The sequence below is a fragment of the Kogia breviceps genome, chromosome 8 (genome assembly GCF_026419965.1).
Source record: "Kogia breviceps isolate mKogBre1 chromosome 8, mKogBre1 haplotype 1, whole genome shotgun sequence".
NCBI classification, from domain to species: domain Eukaryota; kingdom Metazoa; phylum Chordata; class Mammalia; order Artiodactyla; family Physeteridae; genus Kogia; species Kogia breviceps.
The window spans coordinates 90,507,151-90,527,744 of record NC_081317.1 but is presented as its reverse complement, the minus strand read 5'-3'; the positions used below and the strand labels follow the sequence as shown (position 1 = coordinate 90,527,744).

The window sequence follows — 20,594 nt, the reverse complement described above, 5'->3', positions numbered from 1 at the left end:
CCTCTTCCTCTGGAGCACAGCAAGTGCTCAACAAATATTGGGTTGGCCAGAAGGTTCGTTCAGCTTTTTCTGTAAAATGGCTCTAGTAGCCCTTAGGTGTCTTTAACTTCATTCAAAACAATTTTGTTAGATTGTATGTGGCAGCTGTCATATCAGTGTGTATTTTTAAAAAACTTATCAAAATTGGTGAACTTCTGTGTAGCCATTTTATTATTGAAGACGGAAGAAAAAAGCAACATTTTCGGCATATTATGCCTTATTATTTCAAGAAAGGTAAAAACACAACTGAAAGGCAAAAAAAGATTTGTGCAGTGTATGGAGAAGGCGCTGTGACTGATCAAACGTGTCAAAAGTGGTTTGCAAAGTTTCATGCTGGAGATTTCTTGCTGGACGATGTTCCATGGTTGGGTAGATCAGTTGAAGTTGATGGCAATCAAATTGAGACATCAATTGAGAATAGTCAACGTTATACCATGCGGGAGATAGCCGACATACTCAAAATATCCAAATCAAGCACTGAAAATCATTTACACCGGCTTGGTTATGTGAATCGCTTTAATGTTTGTGTTCCACATAAGTTAAGCAAAAAAAACCCCTTCTTCACCATATTTCTGCATGTTATTCTCTACTTAAACGTAATGAAAACGTTCTTTTTTTTTTTTTTTGTGGTACGCGGGCCTCTCACTGTTGTGGCCTCTCCCGTTGCGAAGCACAGGCTCCGGACGCACAGGCTCAGCGGCCATGGCTCACGGGCCCAGCCGCTCCATGGCATGTGGGATCTTCCCGGACCGGGACACGAAACCGTGTCCCTGCATCGGCAGGCGATTCTCAACCACTGTGCCACCAGGGAAGTCCAAAACGTTCCATTTTTAAAATGAATTGTGACGGGCAATGAAAAGTGGATACTGTACAATAATGTGGAACGGAAGAGATCGTGGGACGAGTGAAATGAACCACCACCAACCACACCAAAGGCTGGTCTTCATCCGAAGAAGGTTATGTTGTGTATATGGTGGGATTGGAAGGGAGTCCTCCATTATGAGCTCCTTCCAAAAAACCCAAATGATTAATTCCAACAAGTACTGCTCCCAGTTAGACCAACTGTAAGCATCACTCGACGAAAAGTGTCCAGAATTAGTCGACAGAAAATGCATAATCTTCCATCAGGATAACGCAAGACTGCATGTTTCTTTGATGGCCAGGCAAAAACTGTTAACAGCTTGGCTGGGAAGTTCTGATTTATCTGCCGTTTTCACCAGATATTGCAGCTTCAGATTTCCATTTATTTAGGTCTTTACAAAATTCTCTTAATGGAAAAAATTTCAATTCCCTGGAAGACTGTAAAAGGCACCTGGACAGTTCTTTGCTCAAAAAGATAAAAAGTTTTGGGAAGATGGAATTATGAAGTTGCCTGAAAAATGGCAGAAGATAGTGGAACAAAAGGATGACTATGTTGTTCAATAAAGATCTTGGTGAAAACAGAAGGCACTTTTTGGCCAACCCAATATTTGCTGAATGACGGAGGGAATGAATGAATGAGATAATGAACAGCTAAGCAAATGACTAAGAATCCAGAGGCCTTGATGGGGTAAGAGTTGTATTATCTATGTCCTCTCATGGTGGAACCATGTGTAAATTTTTTCTTTGATTGCTGTTGAACTTGTTCCTGTACTCACAAAACAAAGTTTAAAAAAATATGTATCACTTTGAGCCTCCCGCTCCAGCTCCACGGCCCAGCCAGCTCCCTCCCTCCCTCCCCTGCAGCCTGCTGCCTGCCCTACCCCCTCCACACCCCCCTCACACACACAGAGCAGCTGCAGGAAGCTGCTGCCTTTGGAGGCTGAGTCATCACTAGAGAGTGGGAAGGGCAGCAGCAGCAGAGAATCCAAACCTCAAAGGTGGTATCACAAAGTACTTTTTCTCCAAGTTGGGGGCTCAGAGGGGCACCATCATGAGTGATGTTACCACTGTGAAAGAAAGCTGGGTTCAGAAGAGGGGGGAATATATAAAAAACTGGAGGCCAAGATATTTCCTTTTGAAGACAGATGGCTCCTTCATAGGATATAAAGAGAAACCCCAAGATGTGGATTTACCTTATTCCCTCAACAACTTTTCAGTAGCAAAATGCCAGTTAATGAAAACAGAATGACCAAAGCCAAACACATTTATTATCAGATGTCTCCAGTGGACCACTGTTAATAGAACATTTCATATAGACACTCTAGAGGAAAGGGAAGAATGGACAGAAGCTATCCAGGCTGTAGCAGACAGACTCCAGAGGCAAGAAGAGGAGAGAATGAATTGTAGTCCAACTTCACAAATTGATAATATAGGAGAGGAAGAGATGGATGCTTCTACAACCCATCATAAAAGAAAGGTAGAAAAGAACATCTTACTCCCCTCCTCAGCACAACATTTATATGTGTGGAAGAAATATGTTAACAACTGCCATTTGCAAAAACTGTTAGCCAATTATCTTATGATATGCTATTATATTGGTGTGGATGGTTTTTTATCAGGTGAATCTTAAACCTATCATTGTTTAAAACCAAATAATTGAAACATCACTTTATTTCAGTGTTTCAGCAATTAGCACTGAATGTTGAAAGGGCTTGTTAGGAAGTTGTGATTGATGTGCCATCATACTACTTTATAATTTGCATTTTTCCCTTATTGTTTTAATACTATTTTAGAAACTTGGAAATAAAGTGTTTTCCCTAATGATATGGTCCTTTTGTATTTACCATTTTATGTTCTCCTGAAAGCAGAAGCTGAAACGGCTCTGGTGTACTCCATGCTTGGTGCCCCAGCCTCACTAATGTCAGCAGGAAAGCGAACATCTTGGAAGTTATAGCTTTTTATTTTAGTGGCTGCTTCTGAGCCAATGAGGGAAACAGATGTTTTCTTCCCTCAATGCTCCAGAATAATAAGTGCCAATTTATATATTTATGAGAATTGTAAATTATGTTTTTCATTGCTACAGAAAATTGAAAAGCAACTCCCTATTGAAAAAGTGGTATTTTAAGATTAACAGTACAAGTATTCAAAATAGACGAACATGCCATATTTAATGTTAGAATATACTTGTTATAATAGATTTTAAATTAATCTTCAGGTAGGAAAATGCTAATTCTTAAGGTAATTATCTATGTAATTTGGTATTAGTACAGTGAAGAACTCTTTGGAGTTAGACTGTCTGAGTTCAAATCCTCTTTTTCCTATGTGCTAACCATGTGAACTTGGTGAGCTTTACAGTTACAACTTAGATTAAGTTAATCGTCCTTTCCTTACCTGAAATTTCTATTCTAATTAGAATAATATTCTATACTTGATCTTGGCCAAATTTCTGAGAACCCTGTATGTCTTCCTTGAAGACTAATCCTCTATTTGTTAGTTGAATTGTATTCCTCTTTTCTTTTGAGTCACCTTAACCACGCTCTGCCCTTGTTCCTCAGTTACTGCAAAGAGAAAAACACAATCTAGCTTTACCCACTTTCTCAGAGAAAAAAGCTTCTTTTCCTCATGTATGTGCACATGTACACAATTAATTTGAAATTTGACTGCGCTCATAAATTTAACGTCATATCCTGAGTATTCTCACCCTTTGAGTAATAAACTACCTCGTTCAGTAAATATATATATATACATACATACATATATCACTTTGAAAATTCTCCATAGCCCAAAGTAAACCGAGGCCAAACATGAAATTTTAGTCAGCCAGGAGAAAGGCTGGATACCCTTAACAGAAGAATGTAGTCTAGCCAGGAACTTCACAGATGTCGCACATCACAACATACCTCTCTGCAGTGTCTTAGTATCTTACTGGAGCAAAGGAACGACGGACCGCGCACTTGTCCCCTCAGGGCAAGTCAGCACAGGGAACAGGGAGTCTGCAGGCTCCGTACCCTTGACCAAGCTTAGGTGGGAAAAACACAAGCCTAGTGTGACAGGGAAAGAACGGGCATTTATTCAAAGTGTACTTATTGAGCATCTACGGTGTGCCAGCAAACCCTAGCTCTGGACTGGCTCTGACAGACCTGTCGGGGGACTTTTGGCACTTCTCCTTCACAGAGCGCCGGTCCTGAAGGGTAGCAAACCAGTCCCGGGCTCGCCTACCTCCAAGGGCCGGACGGAGCCTGCAATAGCGACAGAGCGCTTCATAAAGAGCCAGGGGCACGAAGGCCGGCCGCCCCAAACGGACTCGCAAACCCCGGCCCGGGCCGAGCGAGCCGGCCCCGGGCAGCCAGCCGCCCACCGGCAGCCGCGCCACGCGGAGGCGGGTCCCCGCCCTCCGAGGGGCCGCGCTTACCCGTCGGGCGAGTATTCGAGGTTGAAGACGGCCCCATGGGTGCGGGTGCTGAGGTACACCGAGTCCGCGGGATGGATGGAACCATAGAGGTTAGTCATGGTGCGGAAATTATCTCGCGCCGGATCCACGAACAGCCCGCGACCCAGGCTGCGCTCTCTCAGCCACCCGAAGAGCCGGGCGCCAGGGCCGCCCAGGCGGGCGCTGAGGCAGTGCCGGCCCCGGCTCCCGGCCCTGCAGTCAGGCCCGGGTTGCCGGCGCAGCGGGGAGGGCGGTGACTGCTCTCCCTGGGCGGAAGCGGCTGAGGACTTTAAGGCTCCAGGCGGCCGAAGCTCCCCCGCGCGCCCAGCCTGGGGCTGCGAAGTGGCGCAGGGGCGGCGAGGGCTCCCGCAAGGCGACGGTGGAGGGGCTGCGTCAGGCCCCTGCTGTAGCGACGGGGGCGAAGAAGGGAGCGGCCCGGCAGCTGCCGCCTGTGTCGCGTGGGGTGCTGGCTCCTCAGCCCCGGCTCCGGCCACACTGTCCCCTCCGGGGCTACCGGGCCCGAAGGGAAACATGACCAACGCCCCGACCCCCGGCTCCTGGCTGCTGCCCCGCCCGCCGACACCTCAGCGCTCCCGCCCCAGCCGCCACTTCCGGCGTGCGGCGGCCTAACCCCACCGGCTGGGAAACGCGAGCAGCCTCTCGGCCATCATCCGCTGGGGACCAAGAAAGCGGGGACACCGCCCGACTGTGGGTACCGCATCCCGGAGCGTTGGAGGTCTGGAGTGACTAGCTGCGTGGGCGCGCAACTGAGGATGCCCAGGGTCTGGGCTGCATGGAGTAACGTTAGCATCTGGGCACCGCTTGCGACATTGTCAGTATGTGGTTGTCAGTGACCAGGCTGTGTCCTTGGGAATGACAGGGCCTGACTAGTCAGTCCAAGAGGCTGGGTATGATTATGTACTGTTTACATAATCATCTCTACACTGAGACCAGCGAAGGTAAGAAATGACCATATTATGGGCTGCTCACGCATAGTAGGTAGCATGGTGTGCTGCCTACACAGCCTGGGAATCTAGGGACTCAGGTTAACTTCTGCACTAAAAAGCCCTGGTTTCTACAGTGCCTGGAAAATGGGGCTTACTGGTGCGCTGGAGCTCTGCCCAACTCCCAGCTACTTGACCTACTAGGTCAAGACTTTATCAAGGCCAAAGCCTTCCTCTCTGCAGGAAGGGACATATATCCAGTCAGGAGTCACTGAGGGGAACTGAAGACCTGAATCAATTCAGCCTTACAAGCAATAGAGCCCACCATCAGTCCTGCTTACCTCTGCCAAGCAGGGCATGGAGGGCATAACAGATGCAAGGCCCTTCACCACTGCTGTTGGAGATAAATACATAGGACTTATTTGCAGAAAAAGATTAATGAACTGGTGTGTTTCTTGGGGAGGGAAGGAGAGTCTTCAATGAAGGGAAGCCTGAGGTATATGAAGAGGTAGGTATAAGAACTGACAACCCTTCTAGGCCTTGATCAAGACCTGAGTTGTAGAAAGCTCCCATTTGGTGACTGTTTAGGATAGTCCGAAAGATCTCAGAAGTAAAGGAATGAGATTCAGAGAGGGCTGAACATTCAGCAGTCCCTCCCACCAGCAAAGTTAGTAGTTATTCAACTCTCCTGTCCATGAGCTGACTGAAAAATGGCAAGAAGCAAGTGGCCAGTGTTCAGAGAAGATCAAGGCAGCCATTACTCTGGAGATATTCCCCATGTTAGGGGTAGAGGTCTGTTTTATAATTAACAAATAATGTCCCTTAGTGACCTACAACTTCTGGCTACAACAAATACTTAATAAAGGCCCCTCTACTTGATTCCTGAGTTATGGCCAACGGCTAAAATTATTTTGGTGTATAAAACCTTGACCATGATATATTCACCAATGCTATTAACTTTCTCAATAAGTAAAATAAAACTCAATTTTTTTCCTTTTTTTCTTTTTTATGCCCCTGCCTCCTCCCCTTAAAAGTCAGTTTTAAAAGGTTACATATTCCAAGGTATTTAAGATATAGTTCCAACAGAAAAACACAAGCTCTGCAACAAGAGTTGTGCTGTCTCAAGATAACCAGGTTTCACAGTTCAGGCAAATCAAAATTAACTCACTATCACCCTCAAACTGATTAAGAACTATTCCCTGGCAATTTAGAGAATCTAAAGAAGTCCAGTGGAAACAAAAACATTTTGTAAGTTTGCATGTACCTCTATCAGTTAGATAATGAAAATGACTCCTGAAAAGTTAAGACAGCCACACACTTAAGGCAGTGGTGGTTGTAACATGCAGAACGAGTCGCTTAGTAATGTCAGGGTCGGTTTTTTCTTACACTTCTGCTTAAAATATGAGCACCCTCTTGTTCCACGTAATTTTTACTAAAACCTAAAATAAGGATAAACTACGTAAGGACTAAAATTCTATTGAGATAACCATGATTTAAACAAAAATCACTGGAGGTTAATGGAGAAGGCACTAAAGATAGAACACCTGGGTGCCTGCTTCTATTTACCCACTGCCTTTCAGAGCCTTTATATACCACCATGTTAACACAGAATTGATTTCAAACCACAGTCTATATAGACCAATTTCTATGTAACACTATTTTTAAAAGCTAAAATATGTTCAACTTCAATTGCTGAAATTCACAGATATCAGTTCATCAGAAATGCCTAAAGCATCCTCTGAACTCCGTTGTCCCTGATGCTCCTTTCAGATCACAACAAAAGTAAAAAAGTATAAGGTTTCCCCGAGGCCCACATATCACATGTCCCTTAGGATCTATCTCATCAAGCAGGCAGGGAACAAATTTATTTACTTTCTTCCCTATCCATTGACTAGACATTTAAAAAAATTACTTCCCAACTGGTGTCTTATAATGCAATGTGCTGGAAATGTAAACACTGGCCTTTCTGTTTAGGCTTTTATACTTTGGGAGCAGCAGGTTCACTCCTGATGTCTTTGACATCATTGGTTCTGCCCATCAAATAGAATTCTTTGTTGGGAACAAGATTGACAAAATGAGCAAGGCAGTTGGACATGGCATAAAAAGCTGAAATTGCAGCTATATTCCAGGCTTCTTCTTGGTTGAATCTATGCACCTCGAGCTTTTTGAAATGGTCATCTGTTATGTCATCAGCTCGGGAAACAGCAAGTACAAATTCCAGCATTGCTTTTTCCTGGGCAGGGAGGTCAGAATTTCTCCAGTTCACACAGATGTGCAAGAAAACACACAGAAGCAGAATCTCTGTCCAGCACAATACAGCCAATAAAACAGAAGACCTAACAAAATAAGCATTAATGAAAAAACCCAAGATTAAAGAGGCAAAGTCAGGGCAAAATAAACTTGCCAGACAGGTAAGTATCTTGGTCAAGTTCAATATAATGCAAACCTGGAACTCTAGCTCTGCCGGGAAATCTTCTTTGCTCACTCCAACTACTTCTTTCTCGTCTAAACACTCATTGCATCAAAAACCTCAGAAACAAGACTCAGAGACTCTTAATACATAAGGACCCCCAAATACCAACCATTTTGTATGAGAAAAGTGAAGCTTAGATAATTATCCCTTTGTCCCCACTTAATCCTAAACAAGACACAATATTTGCAAAATTAATAGCTGATATTTAAGCAATGAATATGTGCTAAGCATGTACTCAATGCTTCATTCACTATCTCATGTAATTATTGTAAAAATCCTAGGAAGCAATGCTTTTTATCACTCCCCATTTTATTGGCAAAGAAACTGAAGCTCAGAGAGGTCACACACTTACCCAAGTTCACACAGCTAGAGAGTGACAGAGCTGGGATATGAATCCAAGTGTATTTGATTCCAATGACTATACTAATAATCATTACCCTTGCTGAAGCAAAATACTGGAAACCATTAACCACCTAAAAATAAGAAGAATAGTTCAGCAAACCATGGTGTGACAGTATATCTTATGGTCATTAGGGAGACAATGCTTGAAAGACTAATCCCGGATGAGCAAAGATCTGGAGAGTAAGCAGGAGGATCTCAGCAGGGAAAAGGGGATGATGCACCTATCTCGTTTAGCTTCTGGCTGGCAACAGAGGCCCTCAGGGAACAATTTTCAAGGTCTCCCCTCAGGTGGGGTCAGGAGGGAAGGCTGGGGGATAGGAAGACTGAATCTGAAAATGAAATTAAGAAAACACTCCCATTTACCACTGCAACAAAAAGAATAAAAAATCTAGGAATAAACCTACCTAAGGAGACAAAAGACCTGTATGCAGAAAATTATAAGACACTGATGCAAGAAATTAAAGATGATACAAATAGACGGAGAGATATACCATGTTCTTGGATTGGAAGAATCAACATTGTGAAAATGACACTACTATCCAAAGCAATCTACAGATTCAATGCAATCCCTATCAAACTACCACTGGCATTTTTCACAGAACTAGAACAAAAAATTTCACAGTTTGTATGGAAACACAAAAGACCCCAAATAACCAAAGCAATCTTGAGAACGAAAAACGGAGCTGGAGGAATCAGGCTCCCCGACTTCGGACTATACTACAAAGCTACAGTAATCAAGACAGTATGGTATTGGCACAAAAACAGAAATATAGATCAATGGAACAGGATAGAAAGCCCAGAGATAAACCCACGCACATGTGGTCACCTTATCTTTGATAAAGGAGGCAAGAGTATACAGTGGAGAAAAGACAGCCTCTTCAATAAGTGGTGCTGGGAAAACTGGACAGGTACATGTAAAAGTATGAAATTAGAACACTCCCTAACACCATACACAAAAATAAACTCAAAATGGATTAAAGATCTAAATGTAAGACCAGACACTATCAAATTCTTAGAGGAAAACATAGGCAGAACACTATGACATAAATCACAGCAAGATCCTTTTTGACCCACCTCCTAGAGAAATGGAAATAAAAACAAAAATAAACAAATGGGACCTAATGAAACTTAAAAGCTTTTGCACAGCAAAGGAAACCATAAACAAGACCAAAAGACAACCCTCAGAATGGGAGAAAATATTTGCAAATGAAGCAACTGACAAAGGATTAATCTCCAAAATTTATAAGCAGTTCATGCAGCTCAATATCAAAAAACAGCCCAATCAAAAAATGGGCGAAGCCCTAAATAGACATTTCTCCAAAGAAGATATACAGATTGCCAACAAACACATGAAAGAATGCTCAACATCCTTAATTATTAGAGAAATGCAAATCAAAACTACAATGAGATACATCTCACACCAGTCAGAATGGCCATCATCAAAAAATCTACAAACGGGCTTCCCTGGTGGCGCAGTGGTTGAGAGTCCACCTGCCTATGCAGGGGACATGGGTTCGTGCCCTGGTCTGGAAAGATCCCACATGCCGCGGAGTGGCTGGGCCCGTGAGCCATGGCCGCTGAGCCTGTGCGTCCGGAGCCTGTGCTCCGCAATGGGAGAGGCCACAACAGCAAGAGGCCCATGTACCACAAAAAAAAACCCAAAATCTACAAACAATAAATGCTGGAGAGGGTGTGGAGAAAAGGGAACGCTCTTGCACTGTTGGTGGGAATGTAAATTGATACAGCCACTATGGAGAACAGTATGGAGGTTCCTTAAAAAACTAAAAATAGAACTACCATACGACCCCACAATCCCACTACTGGGCATATACTCTGAGAAAACCATAATTCAAAAAGAGTTATGTACCAAAATGTTCATTGCAGCTCTATTTACAATAGCCAGTACATGGAAGCAACCTAAGTGTCCATCGACATGAATGGATAAAGATGTGGCACATATATGCAATGGAATATTACTCAGCCATAAAAAGAAACGAAATTGAGTTATTTGTAGTGAGGTGGATAGACCCACAGTCTGTCATACAGAGTGAAGTAAGTCAGAAAGGGAAAAACAAATACTGTATGCTAACACATATATATGGAATCTAAGAAAAAAAAAGGTCATGAAGAACCTAGGGGCAAGACGGGAATAAAGACACAGACCTTCTAGAGAATGGACTTGAGGATATGTGGAGGGGGAAGGGTAAGCTGTGACAAAGTGAGAGAGTGGCATGGACATATATACACTACCAAACGTAAAACAGATAGCTAGTGGGAAGCAGCCGCATAGCACAGGGAGATCAGCTCAGTGCTTTGTGACCACCTAGAGGGCTGGGATAGGGAGGGTGGGAGGGAGGGAGACACAAGAGGTAAGAGATATGGGAACATATGTATATGTATAACTGATTCACTTTGTTATAAAGCAGAAACTAACACATCATTGTAAAGCAATTATACTCCAATAAAGATGTTTTAAAAAAAAAGCCACCGCAATGAGAAGCCTGCGGACCACAACGAAGAGTAACCCTCGCTCACCACAACTAGAGAAAGCCTGGGCGCAGCAACAAAGACCCAACGCAGCCAAAAATAAATAGATAAATAAATAAATTTACAAAAAGAAAATCAGCATGCAGTTCACTTGTAATTTTTAGAATCCAGTGAACTAAAAGAATTTAAAGATTCATTCAAATACTACTTCCTTCAGGACACCTATCTTGACTCCTGCCTTCCTCCCACATAGAGGCAAACATTTCATCCTTTGTATTCTCAGGGCTGACACCCTAATCAGGTTGTTACAGACACCTAACACTTGGTATTTTCATGTGGTGACAGTGAACTCCCCCAGGGCATGGACGGTGATTCAGCTGAATTTCTGGCTCAGAGCAAAAGCTCAATTAGTCTTGTTGATTCAAAGTTACAGACTTCACCAGTCAACAAAGAAAAGGAACCAAGAGATACCACTTTTCCAACTTCTCAAGTAGCACAGATTTCTAAAGAGGAAGTTTTGGGAAAGAGTCCAGAAGGCCGTAGTCCGGCCCAACCTCTCCGAAGGGCAATTCGGTCATTTCCCTGAGGGAAATACTGAGAAATGGTAAGGTGTATGTATCCCAGAGGCAGTTGAGGGCAGCACCGCTGCTGCTGTACTGGCTCCAGGCCGTCAAGCCCCCCCAAAGAAGAAGCGGTCCTAATCCACCAGGACGGATCTGCTGGGAAGACCCCACGCTATGGCCGAAAGCAAGGCGCGACCTTGATGCTGGAAGGCGCACCGCCGACTGCACTGGCCCGGGCTTCATCGGCATTCCCCAGTCGCAGCAGCCACTTTCACAGCAAGAAAAGGCTGCACATGCCGTTCCGAAACGCGAACTTCGCAACCGCGGCCCAATCGGACCCCAACACCGCACCGGCGCGCTACCTCAGTCCGGGTCTGCGGCTCGGAGCCGGTCTCGGCACACTTGCTTGTGGTCTTGGCTTCCAGCCACTTGCACGTGAACGGACTTCTGCATCCCCGGGCCTGCCCGCCACCCTGGCCTCGGCCATGCGCGCTCATTCACCATTGGCCGCACAACGCCAAGGCGGCAAAGCACTGACAGGGCGGCACGCGGCGGCGTGAAGGCCAGGTGGCCTTCCCACGTGACCAGCCCTCTGGGCCTGCCGCGTAGGGCACCGCCGGCGAGATGCTTTCAACCCAACCCCTCCAGGCCTGAGCTTCAGGTCTCAGGTGACTACTCTTCTCCAGGCCTCTAATTTCATCTGTGGACTTGGGAATGAGCCAGACGGATGCCCACGTGCTGCCCACACCGAAGTGCCCTTGATAGGCCTCCTCAGCCAGGTTTGGGCCGAGTTTCTGACAGAGACTCCTCTATTGACGTGGGGGTGCCTGAGGGACAATCCAGGGATCATTTCCTGACCTGTCTGGCCCAGACCCGACGTCATTGAGTATCATACAGGCATGGCCTTGGGTCAGCCGTGATCAAGGTCGTCTTGGTCACCGAATACCTGCTGGATCCAGACCCTCTGGAAGTGGGTTGGAGTGAGGAGGAGAGAAAAAGAATCTATGCCATCCTTTCTGCAAAGGTAACCGACCAAGAACAGCTCCTGCGATAATCTGACTGCAAAACAACAAAAGTTACACTTCAGTTGGCCTCTATTATCTTATTCAGTTGGCTCAGCAGCATCTTACAGAATTTCGAGGGTATGTTAGAGATCGTCTGTCTTAAACATCCTAAAAATCTAAAAATTAAGGTTGGAAGCAGATACCTCAGAGATGGGCAGAAGAAATGGAGGACAGCTAAAAGCCATCGGTCAGAGCCAAGCCCTTCCAGTCCCCAGGAACTCCAACTCCTACTGGATTATCTGACCGAGTGCTAATTGGAGGTGCCAGTTGACAGATGAAACTGTGATTTCAAGTGAGAGCCCTGAAAGTCAGAAGGGCAGACCTGACGTGCTGATTTGCAATTCAGCTGCTTCTCACATAGGCAACTAAAGCGTGCACCAGCGGCACCAAGAATTTAACTGCAGTTACTGATTTTCCCAGGCCATGTAGGGGTAGCTCAGTTATGTGGAAATATGCATGTGATATATACATATTTGCGGGGGGGAAGCCTAGGGAGAAACGCACATCAAAATGTTAACATTCATTCATTCACCAGGTATTATCTATTTCGTGCCAGAACCTGCGCTACCAAGAATGAGAACTAGCTGACAGCCTAGCAAGGGAGACAAACGGGGCGGCAAGACTTAACACGTTTCATTTTCTTTTGATTCTTTCCTGTGTCTTCCACAATGTGGATAGATACAAGTTTCCCACTGAAAAAGATAATACTTTTCCTGGCAAAAGGTCAGCAGTCCTTCTGAGGCCGGAGTCAGAAGAAAGAGCCAACTCCTGAAGGCCCTCTGCTAACTTCCCAAGGTTCCCACGGAAAGAAAAGTGGCGGCGTCTTGTATCCCACTGTGCGATCCGAGACACCGGAAGGGGGGGACTCCGCGACTGAGTCAAGCTGCGCGTTTCTCCTGCGGACCTGCAGACAGACTGCAGGACAGGCGGCCGGCTAAAGACACAATCATAGCCACCTTGAGGGAACCCACCGGCCGAGAACTATCCGACTTCACAAACAGGTTCAAATCCCACAGGCCTGTGCTGCCGGAAACGGAAAGCCTGGGGCGGGCTGGCGATTGGACGCGGAGCCGGAAACGGGAAACTGTGTGGTGACGCCCGCTATGGCTGCGGCGGCGGCTGTAGTTGCGGAATCCCTGGCGGGCTACAGGGCTCGGGCGGCGCGTGCGGTTCTAGAGCAGGTGGTGCTCCCGGGTGAGGAGCTGGTGCTGCCGGAACAGGAGGATGGAGAAGGCCCAGGAGGCACAGGGGAACGACCGCTGCGCCTGAACGCCGGGGCGCGCTCCCGGAGGCGCGTGGTGTGCGGCCCGGGCTTGCGGCGCTGCGGCAACCGGCTGCTGGTCACCAAGTGCGGCCGCCTCCGTCACAAGGAGTCCGGTAGTGGCAACGAAGGTGGCGTTTACTGGGTGGACTCGCAGCAGAAGCGGGTGAGCTGGGACTCCAGGGGGGTTGTACGGCCGGGAGAGGGCTGGGAATACTCTTCGGAAGAAGCACGGAAGCGGCCCTGGAGCCCTCCTCTGTTAAGGCTAGCCAAGAGCCACCGTAGTCCTGTGCTTACCTTTGCATCTCCTTTAGAGGGACCGTGAACAACTGGGACGTGGTCCGAGACGGGCGACCAGGAGAGAAAGGAGTCTGGGAATCTTGGCATGTAAGGGGATAAGGGCTGTGAGACATGGTTATTGTCTTCAAAACCCCATAGGTCAGGGAGAAGCAGGCTTGTCTTTCGGGGTCCCAAAGAGCCAGGCTTAATGAATAGATGTCACGGGGAGCTCAATTTCTCTTAGAATAAATAAGAACTTTCACATACGAAAAAATTGTCTGACAATGGAATGGCCTTCCTTGGTTGTAAGGAAGTCCCTGTGTCACTGGACTCATATGCAAACAGAAGCTAGGGAGTTTCTGATAAGAATACAGAAGAGGTAGGGGATAGTGACTTAAATGAACAGACTGTTAGAAGCTGGAAACGCGAGAGTTTATCATGTGATTGTTTTTCTTTTACTGAAAGTGACATAATCAAGTTTGTTGTAAGATTTTTATTGATTTGTAAACATGGATTTCAAAATATTTTCTAAATATTTACAATGACAAACATAAAGTAACCACTAAAGACTTGCTGAAGATGTCTTAAAAATGATTGTCATTTGTGGTTGTGCTCTCATTCTGTTTTCTTTTGTAGTATGTTCCAGTGAAAGGAGACCATGTGATTGGCATAGTGACAGCTAAGTCTGGAGATATATTCAAAGTGGATGTTGGAGGGAGTGAGCCAGCTTCTTTGTCTTACTTGGCATTTGAAGGTGCAACTAAAAGAAACAGACCAAATGTGCAGGTAATGACAGGACCTTTGGTTTCAAAAGTAAGAGAAATATCCGTTCCCTAAACACTCAAATATCCAGAAGGCTACCGGAATGATCCTGTTTCTGTAGTTGTATAGGATAATCTCGGAGGATCTGTGTAATCACTCCAGACTTCAGGAGTTCCTTCAGATGCTCCAGCTCTGGGACCGGAACCACATACTTATTTTACATTTGCTATGTTGTTGGATGTTTTCATCTCTACTGAGTTGGAAGGTTATATGTGTTCTCTCTGTTATTTGTTATGTCCATATACACCAGAAAAGGAAGTAAGCCATAGGCTCAGAGAGGAAGGAGAGAAGAGTGGTGGAAATTGCCATATCAGCCATCCATCTGTCTTGGATTTGGGTCCTAGGACTGGCATTTCACAGCTTCAGTCACATCACTGTTTCCCAACAATCCCTTTTTGCAGCTGACAAAGGAGCAGTCTTGTTACCTCAAGTTTTCAATTTGGGCTTTTCAGGTAGCATGGCCATACTCTTCCTGTTCATCCAGGCAAGCCAGAAATTTGGTGGTTTCTTTGCCCTTGCTCACTCACCTCTCTTGTGTCTTTTTTTTTTTTTTTTTTTTGCGGTACGCGGGCCTCTCACTGTTGTGGCCTCTCCTGTTGTGGAGTACAGGCTCCGGACGCACAGGCTCAGTGGCCATGGCTCACGGGCCCAGCTGCTCCGCAGCATGTGGGATCTTCCCGGACCGGGGCACGAACCCATGTCCCCTGCGTCAGCGGGTGTACTCTCAACCACTGCGCCACCAGGGAAGCCCTCTTGTGTCTTTAGTTGCTTTATCTTACTGATCCTTTTTGAGTCTCTCTGATCTTCCCCGTCCACCCCTTTATTTCCACTTTGCAAGTGCAGGCCTTAGCTGTCCCTTGATTGGATTTAGTCACTGACCTCCTTAGTAAAGCCTGCCTGTACACTTTTGCTCCTCCTTTTAAGAGCTGACAGCCTCACACACCCCTTTCTCAAAAAAAAAAAAAGTTCTTCAAAGCCTACATGTTTCCTTGGCATTATGCTCCAGAGGTCTTCCCTCATCTGTAATTATATCCTACATGTGGCCCTGCCTGAACCACACCAAACTATTTGAGAGCGCTACTGAATTCATAATTTCCTGCCCTTGTACCTTTGCTCATTCTGTTCCCTCTGCTTGGATTACTCTTTCCCCTTCTTAGCCTGTGGAATACATGCTTGTCTTTCAAGACCCAGGCTGAGCACCACCACCTCTGTAAAAACATCCCTAATTTTCAGTCACTTTTCTTATTTACTAGATTCAGCCTTGAGTGAAGTTTGTTGTTTATACGTACATCCCTACGGCCCTCTGAAACCAAATGCTTCTAAAGGTAGAGAATGTTTTGTTCCTCTAGTTCCTTGAGGAACTAACAATAATAGGTACTTAACAGAACAAGTTTACTCTCCCATTTCCTTAGTTTTGTCATTTTGAAGTTCAACTCTTTGAAGTTTTTAAAGTAAAATATTTTTAAAATTTATTTATTTATATTTATTTTTGGCTACATTGGGTCTTCGTTGACGCGGGCTTTCTAGTTGCGGCGAGTGGGGGCTACTCTTCGTTGCGGTGTGCAGGCTTCTCATTGCGGTGGCTTCTCGTTGCAGAACACGGGCTCTAGGTGCGCGGGCTTCAGTAGTTGTGGCACGCGGGCTCTAGAGCACAGGCTCAGTAGTTGTGGCGCATGGGCTTAGTTGCTCCGTGGCATGTGGGATCTTCCCGGACCAGGGCTCAAGCCCATGTTCCCTTCATTGGCAGGCGGATTCTTAACCACTGCGCCACCAGGGAAGCCCCTAAAGTAAATCTTGCATGGAGAAATGTCACTGAATTACCAGTGTTCCATTTTGCTTTGAATAATTTGCATGCCAGGGGTTTCTGTAATTCTTTAAAGCAGTGCTGTGTAATAGAATTTTTTGTGATGATGCTGTTTTACATATGCACTGACTATTGTAGTAGCCATTAGCCACACATGGCTGCTGAGCATTTGAAATGTGGCTAATGCAACTGAGAAACTGAATTTTAAATATATAGTTTTAATTAATTTAAATGTAAGTTTACATAACTACATGTGGGTAGTGGCTGCTGTATTTTACAGTGTAACCCCAGAGGGTATTCTCTGGCTTTTTTTTTTTTTTTTAAGTCAATTATTTATTTGTTTATTTACTTTTGGTTGCGTTGGGTCTTCGTTGCTGTGCGCGGGCTTTGTCCAGTTGCGGCGAGTGGGGGCTGCTCTTCATTGTGCTTTGCGGGCTTCTCATTGTGGTGGCTTCTCTTGTTGCGGAGCATGGGCTCTAGGCACGCGGGCTTCAATAGTTGTGGCGCAGGGGCTCTAGAGCGCAGGCTCAGTAGTTGTGGCGCACGGGCTTAGTTGCTCTGTGGCATGTGGGATCTTCCTCGCCCAGGGCTCGAACCCATGTCCCCTGCATTGGCAGGTGGATTCTTAACCACTGTGCCACCAGGGAAGTCCTATTCTCTGGCTTTGAGATGGCTCCCAGTCTGGGGATTTTTCTGGTGTGGGAAGGGAGGGTGTACATGCGTTAATTGTGCCTTCTTTTAAGGCACAACTCCAGAGTGATTGAGAATCCTGGAGCATAGTCAGTCATTTATCCACAGAACTGCAGGTGGCTGGCATTGCTGCCTATGGAGAAGAACCAACAACAGCACCTATGGCATGGTTTGCTGAGAGGAAATGAACTGTTTTTTAATTATCATTGTAGGTTGGAGATCTCATCTATGGCCAGTTTGTGGTTGCTAATAAAGATATGGAACCAGAGATGGTCTGTATTGACAGCTGTGGACGAGCCAATGGAATGGGTGTGATTGGACAGGATGGTCTGCTTTTTAAAGTGACTTTGGGCTTAATTAGAAGGTAAGTCCTGATGCCTTCTGGCTTGTCTGTTGTCTTTTATATTATACCTTCTTAGAAAGCTGACTTACCTGTGGGATTTAGGTTCTTCATAACAATTGGTATAGCTCCTCAAAGTTAAAAATCAGTATCCATTTTAGCACAGTAGTAAACTCATGCATTTAGTCCTATCTTCTCAATGTGAATATATAAAATTCGGATGTATTTGGCGTTATAGTTTCTGTGTTGATATGGAGTCTGGATTTCTCTGCTGGAAGGTTAGTTGTTCCTTATAGCTGATATACTCAGACCAAATGTGAAAAGTGGCCTTCCCCCACTTCTTAGTCACTTGTATACAGGTGCAATTTACTATTGTACAAAATCATCAAATTTCTTTTATAATGGAAGCCAAATGAAGCTAGGCTGACATGATCCTCAAGCTTATACAGACATTCACAGAAAGCTCCTTCTTTTCTGTCCTGGTAGATTTAATAGTTCCCAGAAGCAGATTCTCTTTGTTAAGTTTAGACCGTTACCTACCCAGAGCTATGCCCTATTAAAGGACTTTACTCCTAGAGCCACTGAAGTTCAGAGCTATCTTGCATATCTCTTTGCTACTTATTCTGCAGATCTGCAGAATTAGTTCAAGACATTAAAAAAGTATGTTATTAACCAAGCAGCAACTTTATGTTTTGAAAGAGTCAACACTCCTCTCCAAGTATTGAATTTAATACCAAGGAATAACTTACATGGTAAGGAAAATAAGGTTAAAGTGTTCTCTTAGCACCATAGACAATAAAAAAGCTACAGTTTGAAAGTCTAGAATTAAGGTGCTCTGACAATGTGGAGGAAGAACTTTATACATTTTTTGTAAAGTTGGTGACATAGGGAGTTTGATTTCTTTGTAGAGGATATTCCACCGTTGTGACCTGTGGTAAGCTTCTTGGAAGAAAGAGGGCAGCAAACACTGTCATGTGCCTTGTTCTTGGGATGATGTTGGTGGAGCTCTGAATAACTGTGGAGAACTGCTCAGAAAAGGAGACTTCTAAAGGAAAGTCAGGTCACACCCTGCCACTTTATTAAGTTTCATTTTCTTTCTTCCTCACCAGGCTGCTAGCTCCAGACTGTGAAATCCTACAAGAAGTGGGAAAACTCTACCCACTGGAGATAGTATTTGGAATGAATGGAAGAATATGGGTTAAGGCAAAAACCATTCAGCAGACTTTGATTTTGGCAAATATTTTAGAAGCTTGTGAACACATGACAGCAGATCAAAGAAAACAAATCTTCTCCAGATTGGCAGAAAGTTGATCTATGTGGGCTTTTTTATGGGTCAGTTGAGCCAAGAGACTCTGGGTTTTCCTGGGGGGAATGTTTCTTAGGTGAACCTCTCCCCATTAACTCTTCAGAAGACAAGATGTCTTATTAGAGTCTTATATAAAATATTTTTATTAAAAAGTTACTGGCTGCCACTCATCATGTGGGTGAGACAAATCATTATAAATAATGCAGTTTTTTGTTTTTTACAATAAAGTTTACGAAAAGTTACTGTTACGGTTTATTTGATGTTAACTCCCTTAGTTTTGCTAGAGTGCAGCTTCTATAATAAACTGGAAGTAAGCATTAAAATAAGTTATTTTCTGATATGGTAAAACATGTTCACCAAAGAAAATGTAGACTACGTAGAAAATATAAAGCAAACAAAAACCACCTGTAATACTATTGTTTAATGGGTGAGTATGTAACAGCTAACAATTATTGTGTGTTTACCACGTATCAAGTATTGTTCCAAAAGTGTTCTGCATGGATTGATTCATTTAGTCTTAGTTAACTGCAAAGGTACTTAACCTCCCAGTTGAAGAAACTGAGGCACAGACTTTAACTTGGCCTACATTCTCACCTACTATTTGTTAATGTATATTTTTCAAATTAGAACTACAGGATTATACTTTATATACTACTTTGTTATATACTTTGCTTCAAACAACATTTAATATATTTCTTTCATGATTGCTATTAAAAATTCAATAGTTGTATAATATTTCATTTTTATGTTATAGGATATTTTGGACATGTCTAGTTTTTTGTTCTGTAGATAATACAATGATTAGGATCTCTGGTTCCAAGTCTAGCCAAATCTTAACTTTGTTTGGATCATTTCCAGGAAGCCAAACAAAAAACTACCTGTCTGGGTTTTGAAAAAATAGTAGAGGTTTGTGATGGAGAGGAAATTTGCATTTTAAGCAAAGCCTTTAAAGGTGAAAATGAAGCCTGACAGATGATCCAGGTCAGTGGTTCTGGGGTCAGAGACCTCCCTGAGAATATATATGATAAGAGTTACAGACCCTGAAGCCTATCTATAGGAGGTCCCTTTTGGATGACAGAGATTATAGAACTCATTCAATATGTTGGTAAAGACCAAGCAGCATTATGTATTCCTAAAGATGTTTCCTGAAGACTGGGCCATTTTTAAGTAGTAAACTGATACAATTTATCAAGTGATCGTAGCTCTTGAGGGAATAAATTGTGAAGGGGAGGGGACAGAACAGAGAAGTAACCTTTTGGCTCTTTTGAGATAAATAATACATTTTCTGAATTTGCTAGCAGCTTAGTTATCAAGTTTACTAACCCAAACTGGCCAGAGTAACTGAAGCAACTCTACCTGACTAGGACATGAGAAAAGATCACTGAGATTTAGGTTTCCTAACATGCTTGTGTCAGATGCAGTATATTTTCTGGCTCTTTTCAAGTTAGACTTACCAATACTGTGTTTTTGCTTTTCATTTTGACCTGTTAATCACAAGTATATAAGAAGGATCTAGTTTGTACAAGGCTCAGAAGGATACAAAGATACTCCCACAAATTGTTAGGAGGCTACTTGTTCAGAAGAGAGAAGCCCTCCACGCTCATACTCAGAATAGGGGAGATGGAGTAGGAGCCACAGATGGAAAAAAGTGCTGTGGGGGGCTTAAAGCAGGGCTAGGTTAGGAAAGGCTGATCCTGCAAAGCCTGTGTACAACATATTTGAGTTGGGGAAAATCAGCATGATCGAGATGGCTGGAGAAAGTCATACAACTTTATGATGCCCGTGTAGTGAAAATTAGACTCAATAGAATAATACTTACTTGATTATTT

At 44.3% G+C, this 20,594-nt stretch overlaps 2 protein-coding genes across 3 annotated transcripts in view; one reads left to right on the top strand and one right to left on the bottom strand.

The window, feature by feature from the left end:
- Positions 1-4,957, bottom strand: part of DCAF10 (DDB1 and CUL4 associated factor 10) — a 46,815-nt gene extending 41,858 nt beyond the window's left edge. The window contains exon 1 of one of the 2 annotated variants that reach the window (XM_059073249.2): positions 4,313-4,957. In XM_059073249.2, coding sequence (XP_058929232.1) covers positions 4,313-4,863 — 551 coding nt within the window. In that variant the 5' untranslated portion in view covers positions 4,864-4,957. The remainder of the gene's footprint in view (positions 1-4,312) is intronic. The other variant, XM_067039738.1, reaches the window with a different exon arrangement.
- An 8,193-nt stretch (positions 4,958-13,150) lies between these two features.
- On the top strand, positions 13,151-19,007 carry EXOSC3 (exosome component 3). The gene is made up of 4 exons (XM_059073279.2): positions 13,151-13,690; positions 14,440-14,589; positions 17,332-17,483; positions 18,569-19,007. The coding sequence occupies exons 1-4, from the start codon at positions 13,367-13,369 to the stop codon at positions 18,768-18,770; spliced, it is 828 nt and encodes a 275-aa protein (XP_058929262.1). The 5' UTR covers positions 13,151-13,366; the 3' UTR covers positions 18,771-19,007.
- Positions 19,008-20,594: the final 1,587 nt, after the last annotated feature.